A 20,610-nucleotide genomic window follows, 5' to 3' on the forward strand; every position below is an offset into this window, starting at 1 on the left:
CCGTCAGTCCGTTGTTTACACGTGCACTTCGAATATTTTGGTCCCTTTTAACAAAAATTGCCTAGTTGACCTGCTGTTGTAAAGGGCCTTCCTTTTTACTAATACGCGGGTGCACGTTTGGTACGTACATCAATATGTATGTATAGTCATGCATACCTATACGCATGTGACTGCTTTTCCTTTACAGAATACTTAAACATAAGAAGCATTCCAAGTAAATAAAAAACATATACCTTATATAACGTGGTACAAGGGAAAAGCATGACAGATATAGAAATTATTATTGACAATGGTGCGTATGCAAAAATATTTATGCATGCTTTAAAACATTCTTTTAATGATGTATGTGGGTTACTAATAGGAAAATATTCGGAAAAGGAAAAGAAAAAGCAAAAATGTATAATAACTAATACAATTCCCCTTTTCCATACGCACATACTAAGTCCTTTCCTTAAATTGGCCTTTACTCTGGTTAATATATATATGTTTTAAAAAAGAAAATGAAAAAAAAAAAAAAAAAAAAAAAAAAGGAGAAAAATATTACTTGGGCATACGTTTTCATTTTTGTAAAATGTGCATTATGTGTTTTTACGCTCACGAATTAATGCATAAATGTGAGGAGTTATATGAAAGGATGTTTTCCGCTTTTGCGGTATTTGCGCGTGGGTATATATGTACACAGATATTCATATAGGTACATATTTACATGTAGGTACATATTTACATGTAGGTACATATTTACATATAGGTACATATTTACATATAGGTACATATTTACATATAGGTACCTACATACATATACCTATATGTGGATACCTGCAGAACTGTTTAAGCATGGCATATTTATTCATACAAACCTTTCTGTTGCATTTGAGTAGTAAAGAAGAGCAACCTTGCTTGTGGTTTGCTTATCGTTTAATTATTTTATTTTTATTTTTTTTTTACCATTGCTATGTTTCTCAAGTTTTAACCACTGACATAAAAAAAAAAAAAAAAAAAAAAAAAAAAAAAAAAAAAAGAGAAAGAGAAGGAAAGAAAGACATAAGGAAAGAGACTGAAAGAATGAAGGGTTAAAAGAGATATAACGGAAGAGTTCCTCTTCATTTACACAAAAAAGAATAAATTTTCGTTGTTCAGGTAGAGAATTATTATAAAGGGAAAGAGGGGAGAATTATAGGTTACTATCATATATGTGTTGATGATTCAAAAAATGGAAATATAAAAAATATAAAAATATGTAATTTAATATCCGAGAAAATCATACAGAATTATAGTGACGCCATCATATGCTTAGCTGAACTGTCCAAATTGGAGCATGACGAGGATAACTGCGTAAATGTAAGTAGTACTTACACGTGGCATAAAAGCGAAGTGTTCATATAGTGTTGTTACGTTATTACGTTGTTACGTTATTACGTTGTTACGTTATTACGTTGTTACGTTGTTACGTTGTTACGTTGTTACGTTGTTACGTTATTACGTTGTTACGTTGTTATGTTGTTACGTTGTTACGTTGTTACGTTATTACGTTGTTACGTTGTTATGTTGTTACGTTGTTACGTTGTTACGTTATTACGTTGTTACGTTGTTACGTTATTACGTTATTACGTTATTACGTTGTTACGTTGTTATGTTGTTACGTTGTTACGTTGTTACGTTATTACGTTGTTACGTTGTTACGTTATTACGTTATTACGTTGTTACGTTGTTACGTTATTACGTTATTACGTTGTTACGTTGTTACGTCGTTACGTTGTTACGTTGTTGTGTTGTACATGGTTTTCCTTACCCATTTGCTTATTCACTTATACATGTATATATAGTCATACCCCGTTGGGCATACATCGCTTTTCTTACAAAATTTTAGATGTTTATACAGGATGATAAGGGGGAATGGGAACATATAAATATGATAGTATCTCCTGAGAATAAAGACTTTTTGAAGAGGAATATTTCTAGCAATACGTATGATTAATTTTCGAAATAAAGAAAACCATTTTATTTAACAATAAGACACATATTAGTGAATGTACTGTCAGTTCTTTTGTTTTAAAGATAACAATATAATTATAATAGCTTTATTTTCTGATCCGTTAATTATATTTGATGCACCTACTGACTACATTTTCTTTTCTTCTAATTTCTTTTTTCCATTTTTCCTGCCCCTTGCAGATACTTAAACATATGTGACTTTGATGATCATTTAAATTGTATTAAATATGACTTTATGAACCCAAACTTATTTAAAGATAGTAAGTAAAAGATAAGTCAAATGAAACACAAACTAGGAGTCATACCTTCTTTTGTTTTTTTTTTCCACTGTAAAAAGTTTTAGGTAGAATTATATAGAGGAGCATATGCATACGTACATACTTACCTACGTGTATATATATCTACCTATGTGCATATATACCTACCTACATGCATATATACCTACTTACATGTATATATACCTACCTACATGCATATATACCTACTTACATGTATATATACCTACCTACATGCATATATACCTACTTACATGTATATATACCTACCTACATGCATATATACCTACTTACATGTATATATACCTACCTACATGCATATATACCTACTTACATGTATATATACCTACCTACATGCATATATACCTACTTACATGTATATATACCTACCTACATGCATATATACCTACTTACATGTATATATACCTACCTACATGCATATATACCTACTTACATGTATATATACCTACCTACATGCATATATACCTACTTACATGTATATATACCTACTTACATGCATATATACTTACCTACATGCACACATACATGCATACATGCATACATACATACAAACATATACATGCGTACCTTCTTTACACAAATTCATTTGTAAATTTCGCCTTTTTCTGGAGTTGTAAAAATGATTTTTTGGATTATTTCTATTATTGTTAGTTAAGAGGTTTTAAATTTTTTTTTTTTTTCATTTATAAAGTAAATATAAATGTAAACATTAACTTTAGGAATGATGTTAATGTTAGCAATAATGTTAATGCTACCAATAATGGTAATGCTACCAATAATGGTAATGCTACCAATAATGGTAATGTTATTACTAACGTTTATTTTATTTTTATTTATTTTTTTCTTAAATTTAATCTGAACAATTATTAAAATTGAAAAAGAAAAAAGAATGACAAACGATAAGCAAAGCAGTATGCAAATTTATAAGTGCAAGTAAATTCAATTGTAATTTGAGATCCACAAGTATACCTTGCCGTTAGAGCAGCATAAGGTATTTTTTTTTTTACGCACCTAGATGCATTTATGAGCATTGTTTTTCTTATTTTTGTCTTCGTACTCTTGTGTCTTATAATTTTAAGAGAAAACGGAATAGTAAGTATTTTAATTTTTTTTCCCCATCTTTTCGTTTTGAAAAAGCTTGTAAGGAAAAGTGTATTTTGATTGAATAGTAGAAATAGGACCTATGCAAATGGTTACAGATGTTTACAATATTTTATGATATGTATAAGTGGGCACGTATAAATATATATGTGTATATATGAGTGTACACATATATGTATATATATATATATAATAATATATATATATAATATATGTATATATACATATATGTATAGTTATACATATTCATTTGTTGTACACCTTTAAGGCTATAATGCAAAGAGAGCAGTGTGCACAATTAACCCCTTACATTTAGAAATAATTTAAAATGAAGAATCTACTACTTTTTGTAATTTCTTTGTATTTCTGTGGTTATAAGTTATGTAATTATGTTAATCACAGATTACTGCTTGAGGTTTCATATGGTCAAGTAAATGAATTAGTCTTTCCTCCAAATTTGGAATATATGATGAGTGACGTGGGTGGCGAAAATTTAAAAAGAGAAAACAAAAAAAATGAGAAAAAAGGCGAATACGACAATAGTAGTAATAACAGCAGTAATCGGAGCAGTAATCCGAGCAGTAATCCGAGCAGTAATCCGAGCAGTATTCGGAGCAGTAATCCGAGCAATTATCCTAGCAGTAACCGCAGTACTAATAGCAAAAATAACCTCATGCACAGATCCGGAAATTCCGGGGAGGGATACTCGAGGAGAGCAGGGCGCAAAGATGCATTAAACTTAACAAGCAGCAAAAAGAGAGGAACAAATTACGACAATGAAAATTACCAAATGTTTTTTGATAAGGAACATAATGGGGAAGAAACCGATATTTTGAAAATAAATAAAGATAAATTAAAAAATAGAAAAAAGAAAAAGAGAAATGGTAAAAAAAGAGACAAATGGATGCAATTTTTAAATAAAGACAAATATATACATTATGAAAAAAAATTAAAAGATGATAAGTCAGAGGAGAACAACAGTAAGCGGATTAAGTCACATATGGACAATTCACTTGATATTACTAATTTGTATCCTATACAGAATTATAGTAAGAAATATGACATAAATAAGACAGCAAAAACGGATGACCTTAATAATAATGTAAGAGAAAGTTTCCTGTACAGCGAATTAAAAAATGTAGATTATTCTGAACATGGTAATAATTGGAATATAGGAATGTGTAAAAGGGGAAGACATCAATCCCCTGTAGATTTGCATTTACATGGTTTAAAAGAAAGAGAATTGAAAAATATAACAGACGTTTATTTAAATTTATTTTATGATGATGATTATGCATGGAATAACTATAACAAACCATGGATGAAGGGTGATATATTTTATTTTTATGAATACTTAATAAAAAAATTAGTAATTAATAGAAGGGACAATATGTTTCAAATAAAAGCTGCTAATAATGGAATTACTCCCTTTGGAGTATTATTTACTACTGATGAGCCATCTATGTTTTATGCTGATCAGATACATTTTCATTCCCCGAGCGAACATACATTTGAAGGATCAGGAAATAGAAGAGAAATTGAAATGCAAATATTTCATAATACAAATGATTCATATGAATATGATGAAGAAGTATGGAATGGGTTACCTATACAAAAGAAAACTCATATGAATAACAATTTAAAAAATAACAACAGGAAAGAAGAAAATAATTACCATTCATACATTATTACTTTTTTAATGAATAGTTTATCTAATCAACAATTACAGAAAAAATATAGTAAAAGAAAAAAAAAAAGAAACATGAAAAAACAATATCAGGTTATATCAGTAACTTTTACTAGTGCTGAGATTAATAAATCAACTATTACCAGTTTTGAAAAATTACCTTCCGAAAAATTTTTAAGAACTATATTAAATGCATCCAGAAAAGTTCTTGTAGGGTCAGGTAAAAAAAAAAAAAAAAAATTCTGCTAAAATGGCTAGCTGCACAATAAACATATCAACTGCGTTATTTGTATCGTCAAAGTTACTTTTTCTGAGGTTAAATCGTGTAATCTCGACTGAACATATATGTATAAATACCCACTTCTGCATTTGTTGGTTTTCATCCACCATGAGTGTTGATTTCGCCCCATTTCATCAGTCGCATCCCATTTATTCAATTATGCAATTACGTATTTTTTTTTTTTTTTTTTTTTTTTTTTTTACTCCTATACTTTTCTTCCTTTACAGAGCCGATGCTAGTACAGTTGGATGAAGAACTAAATTTGAACTCCCTAATGATGATGTTAAATATTGAAGACATGGAGTTCTTAGCATACCATGGGTCATCTACTTTACCGGAATGTGAAGAAAATGTACATTGGAAGGTGGCAAAACAAGCTTTGCCTGTATCAACAGAAACTATATTAAACTTTTATAAAATGCTTAAAAAGAATACAAGTAATTATAAAGGTAGTGAAAATGATAATTACCGAAATTTGAAAAATGTACAAGATGATCTACAAAATTATGGTAAGATATACATAATTCAAGGTTTTCCTATTCAAGTGCTAATATCTTCAGCCTTATCTACTTATGAAGACAAAGAAATTATTAATATTATTAAGGAAGCATATATAAAATCCTTTTCTTCATATATATACCTCAGTTACTTTCTTTTATTTATTTTATTTTTATAACTCTGGAACAGTATGCACTTTTGTCTATTTGTCTACTAATACACTCATGTGCTGTTATATTTGCTAAAATGTAATTTTCCCTTTAAGTTTTTTGGTGGTTCTCCCATAAAGGGACTGACAATTACTTTTATTTCATAGTATTTAAATTCACAAATGAATTAAAAAAAATAAAATAAAATAAAATAAAATGTATCCTTATTTTTCTACCAACTCAGTGTTGACAGTCTAAATATAAATCTTAATATTAAATCTTAATTTTTTTCTTTTCTTTTCTCTCATTTTCTTATCTCATCTATTCTTTTTTTTTTTTTTTTTTTTTTTTTTTTTTTTTTTTTTTTTTTTTTTATTGCGTATAATATGTGTGCAAAAAGTAGCATGCAAATATTTATTTATTTTATTACATTTATTCTTTTGGTTTTAAGATTTCAGCGTATGTTATCATTTATCAATTGCATTTTGCTGTAGCTCCCTACGCGAATACAACTGTTCATACATACTCACACACACGGATGTACAATCGTTGGCGCAATAATGCTCATCGGTTTTCCCATGTGTATCACTGTCGTTTTTTTTTTCCCATTTGAGGGATTATTTTTATTTATTTTTTTTTTTAAAGAACAATTTGATATTTATATAAATTATTCGATTTTTCTTTATGTTTAATAATTCAGTAATATAAATCCAATGTAACAAAGAATAAAAGATAAAAAAAAAATGAATAAATAATTTATAAAGAAAGCTAATTTCCACGGGTCTACAAAAAAAACAGAAATCAAGAAATCTGATATAATAAATGGCTGAATGAAAAGGTTTACCATTACGTAAATATAAATAAAAAGCAAAATGCTTAACAGTATTTTGCCTTTTAGTTTTACATCCATTTTTTTGGGAAAATAAAATCGAATGATGGAAGATGAGGGGGGGGGGGGGTGAGGAAAAAATGGTAAAAAATGGTGTAAACAAAGAGAAACAATTTTCGATTTCCTATTTTGTTATCATTTTAAATTTGTAATGTCACCCCCAAAGAAAAGTTTTACTCTCTGTATAATTGAATCTTTATTGGGATCAAAGGGCTTATCCTTTGATGGGATCTCCAGAACTGTTGGCAGAATTTTATCGTGCAAATCAACTAGGTACCTTATTTCGTCAGCGATCTGCAAATAGGAAAAAATAAAAGAAAAGAAATTAAAAATAAAAGAAAAGAAATTAAAAATAAAAGAAAATAAAAAAAAAAAAAATAAATAATAAAGGAATTTCACACTATACTCTTTTCTTTTTGATATGTACGTCTCCCCTATCAAATTAAGTGTTTTCTTTAATTTGGTGCATTTTATAATGTAACATTTTACACAAAGTTATGCTATTTAATCTTAGGAAAGGTTGACTCGTATTTGCAGCTAAATGTTTCCCATTATCTTTTCTGTTTTTTCGTTTTTCGTTTTTCGCTTTTCGCTTTTCGTTTTTCGCTTTTCGCTTTTCGTTTTTCGCTTTTCGTTTTTCGCTTTTCGCTTTTTTTTTTTTTTTTTTTTTTTTTTTTTCTTAAAATTACCTGTTGATTCATCAATATAACTCCGCAATCATTTTTTGATGTGTACTCTTTAAATACTTCTTCAATTTCTGCTTTATTCGTTTCTTAAAAAGGGAAGAAAATAAATGCATGAAATTCTTTGTTGTTATATTTACATAATATTTTGCGGTAAAAATAATCATTTCGAGTATTCAAAAGGAGGAAGAGGAAAATACTTTTACAATTCTTAGCACAATCATAGTTCACAAAAGTATAATTTTTATCAAATTGCAATTTTTCAAAAATTTATTTACGTATTTGCGCAATATACTGTTTTTTTTCTTTTATCCATCCTTTATATTATATTACTTGAGTTTACAATAAAAAAATTTTTTTTCCCTAAACCATCCCTAAAGCCAATACCAGCTAATAAAAAACCTACTACAGAATCCTGTCAAGACAACAGTTAAGGAATGCATATAAACGTGTGTTCAAGTGCCAAATATGGCAAAATTTTCATGCACACATAATTACTTAAAAAGTGGAAATACTCGCACTTGTATATATAAAACAGGGTGCATACTATTACATATAAAGCTACTACACTGATTTCCGCTACTACACTACGGACATGTATACTATTACACACATAGCAAATATGTATATTCACGCATTCCCAATATATGCATATCACATATAAAAAAATGTTTATTATTTTTTTTTTCTTTATTCCTAACTTCATCCCCTATGATATATATTTTTAAGTCTGTTTCGTTGAAAAATTTGTGTCTTCTTGTCGTCATTATACATACATATATATATATATAATATATATATATATATATATAATACGATAATTATATATCTTTCCTTTCTATTTTCATTTATACAAACAAAAAAAAAATTTACAAATATGATCAATTGATATTTCATAAAGTTAACACACACAGACTATTAACATTTAAAAGAGGAGTAAAATGAACAAGGGGAATTTACAATAATTGGAATAAAATATTTTCTCTTTCGGATGAACTCACACGCTTAAAACAGAAGTAATTGAAAAAAAAAAAAAAATATAAAATAAATATAATATGATAAAATAATGAAATAAAATATAAAAAAAATAAATAATAAAATAAAGGAAAAGGTAATAAACCTTAACGTACTGTTTTATTAACCGAACTCTGAAAATTTGCTATTGCTGATTTTTTTTTTTTTTTTTTCATATAAAAAAACAAAGGTACATAATATAAAGAGAATTCATTTTTTATTTTAAAAGATAAAAAGGATTAATAAAACGAAATATTGAAAAAAAGGAAATGGTGGAAAAATGAAAAATATATGAAGTAAAAATATATGAAGTAAAAATATATGAAGTAAAAATATATGAAGTAAAAATATATGAAGTAAAAATATATGAAGTAAAAATATATGAAGTAAAAATATATGAAGTAAAAATATATGAAGTAAAAATATATGAAGTAAAAATATATGAAGTAAAAATATATGAAGTAAAAATATATGAAGTAAAAATATATGAAGTAAAAATATATGAAGTAAAAATATATGAAGTAAAAATATATGAAGCAAAAATATGTGAAGCAAAAATATGTGAAGCAAAAATATGTGAAGCAAAAATATGTGAAGCAAAAATATGTGAAGCAAAAATATGTGAAGCAAAAATATGTGAAGCACAAATATATGAAGCAAAAATAAAACGTTGGGAAAATAAATCAAAGGAAAAATAAATTAAAGGAAAAATAAATTAAAGGAAAGAAAAATGCATAACAAAAGGTACTTCCCCTCTGCCAAAGATAGAGTGTTTTATGAGAGTATATAAATTAATTACATATGTAGATTTTGCACATGTGTAATAAGTTTATATATATGTATTATGTATGTTTATATGCATATAAAGTCATATATTTGCATACGTACACATGTGTGTACATAATTACACGTATGCACGCAGAGTTATGCGCCAATATAGTATTCTCTTATGGAAACTTTTCTTATGTACAGAGATGATTTTATATTTGCTAAAGTTCATTCCATAAAATTAAGAGGACAAAAAAGTGTAATTTGTAATAAGCATATATTCATCCATTTTAATTAGAGAAAAATAATTTTTTTAAAATATAAAAAAAGCAAACAAAACGAATAAAACCATATTATTAAGATAATAATTTAAAGCTTTGGTCGTGCAAGTGTGAAATGTAAAAAAAGTATTCTTTATTATGTAATAAATTTTTTTAAAATATAAAAAAAGCAAACAAAACGAACAAAATCATATTATTAAGATAATAATTTAAAGCTTTGGTCGTGCAAGTGTGAAATGTAAAAAAAGTATTCTTTATTATGTAATAAATTTTTTTTAAATATGATTTTTAAAAAGAAAAAAAAACAAAAAAAAATTTTGTTAAAAAAAATTTAAATCATTATTACCAAATAAGTCCAATACAGATGAAAACAAAAAATATGTACTAATAATGTATTATTTTATAGTAGCTATTACGGACTTTTTTTCTTATATTCTTTTTTTATCCTATATTTTATTTCATTTTAACACTATCGAAGGTAAAGAACGTATTATACCTTACATTTACACTTTTGAACCTTAAAAAATGAAGTAGCAACAAGTCAACTGTTTTTAATGTATCGTTTTTATATGATCTAATTGCTAAGGAATATGACAGCAAAATATTATGAAAAAAAAAAAGAAAAAAATTAAGAAATAGTTAAAAATGAATAAGAATAATTTTAAAAAAATTAAAAAGAAAATCTCATAAAATGTCGATAAAAAAAAAAAAATTATGGAAAAAAGGGAAATTGTCATGAGGCAAATAATATGAAATTTTTTTTCGCCTTATATCCTAATTCTGTTAGTCATCATCATCCTCATCTTCGTAATCCTCCTCTTCATCATCCTCCTCTTCATCATCCTCCTCTTCGTCATCCTCCTCTTCGTCATCCTCCTCTTCGTCATCTTCGCCATCTTCGTCATCCTCATCATCCTCATCATCCGCATCATCCTCGTCATCCACCCCCTTTTTACTGTTCTTATTTTTTAATTTTTTCTCTTTTTTCGTATTATTACTATCACTGTCATCCCCTTCATTTTCCTCTTCTTCGTCTTCCTCATCGTCTTCCTCCTCTTCCAATCCTGAAAAAGCCTTAGATATGTACATATTTTCGTTTCTCCTCCTCGGCCTTGTGCTTGAATCTATTATATTTGACGGATCAATACCATCTAGCTCTTCTTTTAATTTAATTTTCTTCCTGTACTCGTGTATTTCTGCAGGATTTGGTAGTCTTCCATTTTCCGAACATATTTCTTTTTTTTCACAATATGTAATTATTCGCTCTTGCAATTTCTTATTATATTCTTCTTCATCTTGTTTGTTTAAATCTTTGAAAATAGTTGGTCCTATCTTAAGATCTAAAACAATTTTTCTTAATTTCTCCTTTTTAACTGTTTGTACACTTTTTTCTTTATCATTTCCACTTGCCCTTTTTTTTTTTTTTTCTTTTTGTTTTTTTGAAATACTGTCATCATCATCACTACGTATTTTCGAATCGTTGTTACTTTTATTTTTCTTATTTTCTGTTTCCCCATCATCTTCGTCTTCCTCTTCCTGTTCCCTTTGGTCCTCTACTTTCCTTTTTCTCTTCTTTTTCAATATCTTATTATCATCGTCCGAGTTTATTTCCCTCCTTTTTTTGCCCTTTTCTTTGGTCGAGTTATAATTAACAGTATCATTGGAGTATTCATCTTCATATTCCTTATCATTTTTTTTTATATTTTTTTCGGATTCCTTCTTTTTTATATCCTCAACGTTATATGTATTTTCTGTCTTCTTGGTCTTCTCTCTCTTATCTGATACTTCATCAGTAGTTTCTTCCTCCTTCTGTTCGTTATATAATTTTAAAAGTTTCTCTTTTAAAATATTCTTAAGTAAATCCTTCTTTTCCTTATTTTCCGAAAAATATGATTCATCTACATTTAAATGATCAGCTACATCTTTTCTTACACTCTTTATTGTTACTAAGTTCAAATCCTTCTCAGGTAATATTTTATCAAGTATGTTTTCTATTTTTGATACTTCAGTTTCAGCATCTACGAAAAATGATTACCGTGCATATATGTGTATATTTTTATATTAGTTTTATAATGTATATAAATGGAAGAGGGGGTTGGGGTGGGTGAACAGTGTATATATAAATGATGGTAATATAAAGGTAAGTACACAACGGAAGATGCGTGCGCAATAATGTCAACATAACGATGCGCAAACAAATGCCCACAGCAAGTTTTTAATTGCTGAACTTTTTCCCCCCTATTAATAAGTTTTGTTCCTTTTGTTTTTAGTTTTGTTTATCCTTTTATTTTTTTTGTTTATTATTTCATTTATTATTTCATTTATTATTTCATTTATTATTTATTATTTAATATTTTATTTAATTTATTATTTTATATATTATTTTATATATTATTTTATATATTATTTTCTTTCATTTCATTATCTTTACTTTCTTTCTTTTTTCCATCCCTCCCCCCGTAGAACTACCATACAATGTGCTATTTTGCCCGAATAGCGCAAAGAAAAATATCAGAGTAAAAATAGCATTATAATAATTACTTCATTATATAAACAAATATAAAATAGTTCAATATTTAAATTATGCAAGTTACGCAAAAGAAATGTGTGTACTCATCTTTTACAGTTAGCATTGTACTGGTATGTATATACGTTGAAATAAAGACATAAGTATAAACATATACATATACGTTTATGTATGTACATATACATATATATATACATATTCGTACGTATGTGAGTACACTCATAGCCCCATATACGTATATATGCATGTCTGTCTGCTTACCCATAAGTAAAATAATGTAAGTCTCCCAATGTTGTATAAAAATAAATTTATCTTGCGATTCAGATAAGTAATAAAGTTATATACTAAAATCAGTATTAGTTAATGGCCTAAAATGTGGAAGCGGATGTAGGGAAATTATAGAATACTTTCATTACCATACTACTACTACTATTACTACTATTACTACTATTACTACTACTACTAATAATAATAATTGTAATAATAAAAGTATTAGTGATATACCCTTCTAGCGTGTGCAAAATTGAACTTTGTTTATTATTTCTTTTACTGTACTGTACTTAAAAAAAATAAATCGGGCTCCATATAAATATTATATATCTAAATATAATATATATATATATATATATATATTACATATAAAATTATATTACATTTACAATTATATTATGTATGTTATTATATTATGTATGTTATTATATTATGTATATAACTATCTTAGGTACATAAATAAACGCAAATAAAGGCATTAAAGGCCAACAACGAAACCAAAAAAAAAAAAAGAAAAAAAAAAAGGAATAATAAGGAATAAGCAAACTGAAAAAAGAAATACGAAAAATTTGCGGATTTAGATTTATTTAACAGTACTACAAATGCTGACAATTTCTGCAAATTTATTAATTTTAAAATGTTAAAACGATGTTAAATTAATAATATGGAAAAGAAAATTTTTTTTTTTTTTGTTTTATAATTATTACTATTATTATTATCACTGTTACAGGAATGTTAGTAATATTTTAACTATTAAAATTTTGTTTGAATATTTTGGAAGAAATGTGCCACATTTATTATATTTACAAAAATGAATATTTCATTTTTAATTTTATAATATATAAATGTGGATGCGTACAAACAAAAATGAGTAATAATATAGCGTAACGCATATTATAACATACATGCATGTACATAAATATACATATAGTATATATATATGTATATGTACATGTATATACATATGAGTATGTATATCCTTATTTTTATGAATTTTAGTTTGTGTAATCTTTTTTCCTACCACAATTTAATCGTGGTTTATTCATTTTAATTATTTATTTATGCATTTTCTTCCTAATCATGTTTTTTAAACTTTATGGTTCTTATATACTTTGCTGCATTTAATTTTACCCTCAATTTTGCCTTTACTGTTATAACATGCATTTACGTACATTTACAAACTCTACGCACGTTTACATGTATGTGCATACATATGTATACTTCCGTACTTGCTTATAACTGTCTTTACGCGTTTCCGCTTCATCGGGAGTATTTTTAATTATCCATATATTTAATTATCCATATATTTAATTATCCATATATTTAATTATCCATATATTTAATTATCCATGTATTTAATTATCCATATATTTAATTATCCATGTATTTAATTATCCATATATTTAATTATCCATATATTTAATTATCCATATATTTAATTATCCATATATTTAATTATCCATATATTTAATTATCCATATATTTAATTATCCATATATTTAATTATCTATATATATATTTATGTGCATATTTATATATTCGTGTATTTATATATGTATATATTTATTTATTAATTTCAATATTATTTTTTTTTTTTTTTACCAGTTCATTTTATTACACTATCATTGAATATTGAATCGCCTTTTTTTTCCATTTATTTTCTACTATTTTTCAATTTTTTTTCTAATTTTATTTTTGAATTAATTTTCTTTTTTTTTTTTCTTTTTTTTAATTTAAAAAAGTGGTAGTCTTGTAATTATAATAAGGTTAAAGTAAATTAAAGAATGGAAGTGAAGATATATATTGTGTACCCACAAAAATGAAATATGCGAAATATTTGAGAAGAAATAAAATTAAATCTTCTTTTTTTTTTTTTTTTTATCCATTCTATAAAATTGAAAAAAAAAGTAGCTGAACAATCATAAAGCTGTAAAAATTTTTGAAATATTTAAGAAAGGGTTTTTAATAAAAGGAATGGTATAACCATTTTTCCCAAAGTTGGATGCGTTGGACCTGCTGGGGTGCATGCGTGTACATACGAACATATACACACATACGTACATACATGTAAACCTCCCTCCCATAAGCGATATTTGCTTTTTATTCATTAAGTTTTTGCTATCACTTTGGGAACAGAACATTTAACTAAAAAAAAATATATAATTAACCCTTTACGATGAAAAAAGGAAAAATGAATGTTTTATTTAATTATAACTTCAATTTTAATTTTAATTTTATCTTATTTATTTTTTTTTTTCAGAGCATAATGTCATACTTATTAATGCTCTACAAATCGGCATACTTTGTTTTTCATATGGTGTTAATCAGTATAATCAGTATAACTGATAGATTTTTTTTTTTTTCGTTTTTAACGTAGCAAAAAATTGATAAGAAAAAGAAAAAGAAAAAAATAAATAAATAAATAAAATGAAATGTAATAAAATATAATAAGATACAATAAGATACAATAAGATACAATAAGATACAATAAGATACAATAAGATACAATAAGATACAGTAAGATACAATAAGATACAATAAGATACAATAAGATACAATAAGATACAATAAGATACAATAAGATACAATAAGATACAATAAGATACAATATAATGCAATAAAATATTATAAAATAAGAGCCGTTAAAAAATTTTTATTTACGTGTGCGTTAGTAATGCACGTTTGGATTAAGCGTGTCTGTATGTACAAGAGATTAGTCAGCTTATAGCAAATAGTAATGAATGATTTAAAGCTCCTTCTTTAAATTCGTCAACATATACATACAAATGCACACATAAAGACGCTACACGTATACATACGTATGTATATACTTATATTTGTAGGAACAAAATTACAAGCTTCTCTGCTTTAAGCATATAGTAAAACAGTATCCTACCACTGATATATTCATAAAAATATATGCATAATACGAAAAAAAAAAAAAAAAAAAAATTCTCACAAATATTTAATACTGCCAATCGTAAGAGCAATCTTTAAATATTATCCTTGTGTGTACATTTGTTTATACAAGTGTAAATTGTATATTATATATTGTATAATGAACATATGTCTTGTTAAAGCCTTTGAACATGATGAACGAATTACCTTAAAAGTCATACAAAAAGGAACAGGAATAAACTGAACTGGATACGAGCTGCATTTTATTTCATGTATCATTTTGTATAACTCCTTTCATATAATTCGAAAATTATTGAATTGTTAGTAATCCTCAATAGACGTTCATTGTTTTATTTTTTACATATTTTTTTTTTTTTTACATAATCTTGATCCTACTATATTTCCTATTATATTTACGTATATATGGCCAATTGGATTAAAAAAAAAAAAGTGCATGGCAAATAAGGGTGGAGAAGGTATCAACATAGACTGCACATGTTTAGATCTATTTGAAGAGCCTACGAAAACCTACTATTTTTATGACTGTGCTATATTAAAAAAATGCATACAAAATGGGGCCTTAAAAGAGTCTGAGAGTGTGTGTATATATGGAAAAGAAAATTGCGGTAAGACTTTACTTCTAACAGAAATAGTAGCTGATCTTACGGCTGTAAAAGAGCTTAAAGGAATGAATTCTAAAGTTGTTTTTTTAGACTGTGACTTAAGTTTTAACTATAAAAATTATGAAAACATGATATATAATAAATTCGATAAGTACATAAGTAATAGCTATAAAAGGAATGACCACACGAGTAATAGCTACGTAAGTAATAACCGCATGAGTAATAACCCTAACGTGAATATTATTAACACGAATAATAAACTTAAAAAGGAAAATTTAAAAAAAATATATTTAGAAAAATCTTTTTCGAATATTTATTATATGCCCATATTTAACCCAGGTCATCTTTTAGTTATTTTGAACACACTGAAAATTTTATTAGAAAAAAAGGTATTTATTGAAGCATTATTTTTTGATTCCTTATCTTTTTGGAATTTCTGTAAATATGATAAAATAAATTTCTTTTCAGATAAGAATTATGTGAAAAGAAACTCTTTCGAGTTATTGGATTATGTTTTTACTCTTATTTTAAATTTAAAAAAAAAGTATAAATTTTTATTTTTTTACACAAAATTATGTAATGAAGACAGATTTATAGAATATATCATCAACTTGTCTATTAACGAAAAACATGGGGAACAAATAAAGAATGTCGAAAAAAAGCAAGAAAAACAAGTAGCTGGTGAAAAAGTAAATACATTAAAACAAGTATTTTTTTTAATACCACATAATTTTAATGATATATTAAAAACACATATATTTTTGAAAAAAGATTTTGCAACGAATAATTATTTAATGGAAAAACCTTTTTTTATTTTTTTAATACCAAATGAAAAGAAGCAATTCACACACATCAACAAGAATAGTAATTTTACAAATTTGAATTTTTTATTATGTTTATCATCTGAAATGAAAGACAAAGATAAAGATTCCTATTCCAAGTTTTTTTTTATGATAACTAATTCACACACGATTGTCCCTTTGTAAAAGGGGAAAACGAAAAAAATGAAAATAAAAAGGACAGACTAGTCAGAGTTACATGGGCTCGAAAAGAATTTTTCACATCTGGAGGTACTGGAACATAGAAATACCGTTTAATGCTAATAAAAGAGGCGCATCAAAAGTGTCAGTAAAAAATTATGTATATGTACATGTTAATTAACTGGACTCTTTTTTGCTGTTTTATTTATTCATAAATCCGAATTTGAAGGTACAGTAGTATAGCTACACATTTATTTTTGAATTGTATATTTTACAGAAAATAAAATTTGTAATTCTTGATAAAAATTTAACATGTTTTTGGATAGACAAATTAATCGTTTATGAGAACAGTAATAAACGTAGAAGAAAAAAAAAAAAAAATGAATTCTACAATTTTTTAGGTCAAAAGATGTGTTTGTAATGCTTAATTTTTTCTCGAAAATTACTCTTCACTAATAAATAAATAAATATATATATATATATATATATATATATATGTATGTATTTATATATGTGTATATGTGTGCATATTAAATAGTTGTCATTATATTTTCCCTACCACAATAGTTAAGCTAACCTTCAATGGGTATTATATAACATTTGTATGGTTTATTCATTAGACGCATGTTGTATATCACAATTTATGTTGTTTGAAAAAACTAATGAAATGATTTTCCTTCATTATTCATATGCACTTATTTTGCACACAAAAATAAAATTGTTCATCTGCTGTATTCTTTTGGTACGTATCATACAAATAAAAAAAAAAAAAAAAGCGTAAATACAGTCAATTCCTTCAACGAAGTAGAATAATGCGTAAAACTTTGTAGTAGTAAACTTCGGCGGTACATGAACAATATCGTGTAAACGAAATGTATACATATATATATATATATATATATATATATGTATGTATGTGTGTATAAATATATATATATACATATACATAAATGTATGTATATATTTAAAGACAAAATACAAAAATATGCGTAAATTATGGGTATTCTGCCAATGTATTTTTTCCTTATTCCATAAAAAGTTAGGAGGAATATCAACTAAGATATTTGAAATAACTTTTCTAAAAAGATGAAAAAAAGCGTATTTCAAAGTAGCACACCATTTTCTGCAATTCACATACATGCATACATACGCATACATGTATATATATGTATGTATATGTATTCGAAAGATAAGATCTACATACATTAAAAGGAAAAAATTGTAAGAATTAATAGAATTACTGCAAAATATTTACAGACTATTGCACGATACATACAAGGCGGTTTGTTATTTTTATTATTTTATGTATATATTTTTTTTTATTTTACTTTATTTTGCTTTATTTTGTTTTTTTTGTCTTTTATTTTTTTTGGTTTTCATTTTCACCTTTGTATTCATTTTGGGTGTTCATAATTCATTAAATATATATATATACATATTAGTGAAAACTAGGTGCACGACGTTTTATATAATATTTGTTTTCTTTTTATTATTTTTTTTTTTTTTTTAAATAAGATATTAAACATAGAACAATATAGGATTTAAGTATTAAACGTTTTTTTTTTTTGTGTTTCACAACATTAACAGGGTTATGCAATTTCTTGCAAAAGTATTATACATACACTTATACTTTTATTGCGCAATTTATTAATTTTTCTTTCTTTTCTTCGTAGAATTCTTAATTTATAGATATAGTAAAGTATTTCTTAACTTTTTTTTATTGCAATATCAACCTTGATGTTCAGAAAAAATATTTGATTTTTCACGATTACAACCTTGTTCAGAAAAAATATTTGATTTTTCACGATTACAACCTTGTTGTTCAGAAAAAAAAATTAATTTTTTATCTTTACAACTGTAATGTTCAGAAAAAAAAATTAATTTTTTATCTTTACAACTGTAATGTTCAGAAAAAATCTTCGGTTTTTTTTTTTTTATGGTATAAAAATACTGGGAACAAATTTTTATTTTTATTCTATTTTCTTTTCTACCAAATATGCTGCGTTAATATATACATACATATATATGTATATATATGTCTTTTTTTTTTTTTTTTTTCGCTCTAAAAAATGTAGCGTTCATATTTTTATTATTTAATATTTTTTTTTGCTGACCACATGATCGTAGCGTTCATACATTTTTTTTATTTTATTTAATTTTATTAAAATTTATTGTTTTATTTTTATTTTTTTATAGCAATTAAATTTGTTATTCTTACCCATATTTTATAAAAAAAAGAACACCCGTTTTTCTTTTCTTTAATTTGTAAATAAATTACAACTTGTTTTAACGAAAAAATGGAATCTTCGGAGATACAACATTTAAAATCTACACAAAATAATGGAAAGGAACAAAATATGTGTCAACAAGATGGGCATATAACTTCATTACAAGACAGTTATAACGAATCTGCAAATACTACAGGAAAAACGAATCCTTTAGAGGGATACTATACAGTAACACATGAAGATGACAAATCGATGGATGCAAATAATATACCATATATAATACCCGATATGACCGAATCTGGAATGCCCATAGATCCAACAACTATGCAAGCAGCTGCAGCTATAAATCAAAGTTTAATGTATCAAAATCATGGACTCCCCGCAGATTACCCCGTAATACTTTATTTAAAATAAATACGAATATGCGAGTATTTACTATATCTTTTTTTCTATTCCTCCTACACTGATTTTTTCTTCTTGTTTTTGTTATTGTTGTTCTTTGAAAAAGTATGTTCATTTATGGCGTACATTAATGTAGGAATGTGCCCACATACATATACATACGCATGGGTTTACACGTGCACATCTTTGTGCTTATGTATACACACAAATCCTTAACTATGCCATCTTTTTTTTCTTTATCGCCTTTTCCCATTTTATAACAGTATCAAATGTTTAACGGAATGAACGGAATGAACGGAATGAATGGAATATATGGGGGAATTCCTCAGTATTATGGGGGAATGAATGTACCGATGAATCCCTATTATGACCCTTATGGAATTATAAATCCTTTATCTTGTGCTTCCCAAAATTTAGAGAAAGCCAAAAAAAGAAGCAAAAAATTTTACTGCTGTTGATAATTTGAAGTAGGAGTATATGTATTTTGCATTATATAGTAAAAGTTTTTTAGGTTTACGCGCATATGTCATAACTGTTTTGTTTTGTCTTACTTTATTATACCACATTATATTGCACGATATTATATATTACAATGTTATATTGAACCATATAATAATATATCACCATAGTACATTTTTCATTTATTTTTAGTTTAACTTTTATTTATTTTTATTTATTTATTTGTTTTATTTTTTTTTTTTATAAATATATTTTATATCTGCAAAATGCGTTCCTCTTCTCCCCTCATCTATAAAATACCCTTATTTTATAGTAACCATAAAATTAACCCAAAATACGAGAAGCAAAAGTAGCGTTTGCAAAGATTATTAGCAAAATTAGAAAAAGCGAAATAGCGAAAAGGCGAAAAAGCATCCTATTATACACTTGTGTAGAATATAATAATTTATGTAGAGTTATGTATGAAATTAACAACTAAAAATGAGTATTTGTCTGAATATGTTTTACTCTTTCCTTTTCTTTTTTTGGAAATTATAAAATTTTCGTTCATAATTGTTTTTTTCATAAATTAATGAGGTATTTACT

General features: G+C 25.9%; 4 protein-coding genes and 1 pseudogene across 5 annotated transcripts; 3 read left to right on the forward strand and 2 right to left on the reverse strand.

Moving 5' to 3' along the window:
* The first annotated feature begins 261 nt into the window (after positions 1 to 261).
* On the forward strand, positions 262 to 6,032 carry MKS88_002995 (annotated as a pseudogene). Its single transcript has 8 exons — positions 262 to 471; positions 1,138 to 1,338; positions 1,868 to 1,965; positions 2,173 to 2,252; positions 2,980 to 3,087; positions 3,368 to 3,380; positions 3,792 to 5,296; positions 5,584 to 6,029. Coding segments are annotated over exons 1-8 (2,661 nt in total).
* A 995-nt stretch (positions 6,033 to 7,027) lies between these two features.
* MKS88_002996 (V-type proton ATPase subunit F) lies at positions 7,028 to 8,342 on the reverse strand (the record flags this gene model as incomplete). The annotated part of the gene is made up of 4 exons (XM_067216050.1): positions 7,028 to 7,186; positions 7,582 to 7,664; positions 7,909 to 7,990; positions 8,277 to 8,342. The coding sequence occupies 4 exons, from the start codon at positions 8,340 to 8,342 to the stop codon at positions 7,028 to 7,030; spliced, it is 390 nt and encodes a 129-aa protein (XP_067073569.1).
* Positions 8,343 to 10,421: 2,079 nt separating this feature from the next.
* Positions 10,422 to 13,609, reverse strand: MKS88_002997 (uncharacterized protein; the record flags this gene model as incomplete). Its single annotated transcript, XM_067216052.1, has 3 exons — positions 10,422 to 11,656; positions 12,587 to 12,719; positions 13,529 to 13,609. 3 exons carry the CDS (start codon positions 13,607 to 13,609, stop codon positions 10,422 to 10,424), a joined length of 1,449 nt encoding a protein of 482 aa, XP_067073570.1.
* Positions 13,610 to 15,787: 2,178 nt separating this feature from the next.
* Positions 15,788 to 16,942, forward strand: MKS88_002998 (P-loop containing nucleoside triphosphate hydrolase; the record flags this gene model as incomplete). The annotated part of the gene is made up of 1 exon (XM_067216053.1): positions 15,788 to 16,942. One exon carries the CDS (start codon positions 15,788 to 15,790, stop codon positions 16,940 to 16,942), a length of 1,155 nt encoding a protein of 384 aa, XP_067073571.1.
* A 2,291-nt stretch (positions 16,943 to 19,233) lies between these two features.
* On the forward strand, positions 19,234 to 20,024 carry MKS88_002999 (uncharacterized protein; the record flags this gene model as incomplete). Its single annotated transcript, XM_067216054.1, has 2 exons — positions 19,234 to 19,557; positions 19,830 to 20,024. The coding sequence occupies 2 exons, from the start codon at positions 19,234 to 19,236 to the stop codon at positions 20,022 to 20,024; spliced, it is 519 nt and encodes a 172-aa protein (XP_067073572.1).
* Positions 20,025 to 20,610: the final 586 nt, after the last annotated feature.

Source organism: Plasmodium brasilianum, chromosome 9 (genome assembly GCF_023973825.1).
Source record: "Plasmodium brasilianum strain Bolivian I chromosome 9, whole genome shotgun sequence".
Taxonomy (NCBI): domain Eukaryota; phylum Apicomplexa; class Aconoidasida; order Haemosporida; family Plasmodiidae; genus Plasmodium; species Plasmodium brasilianum.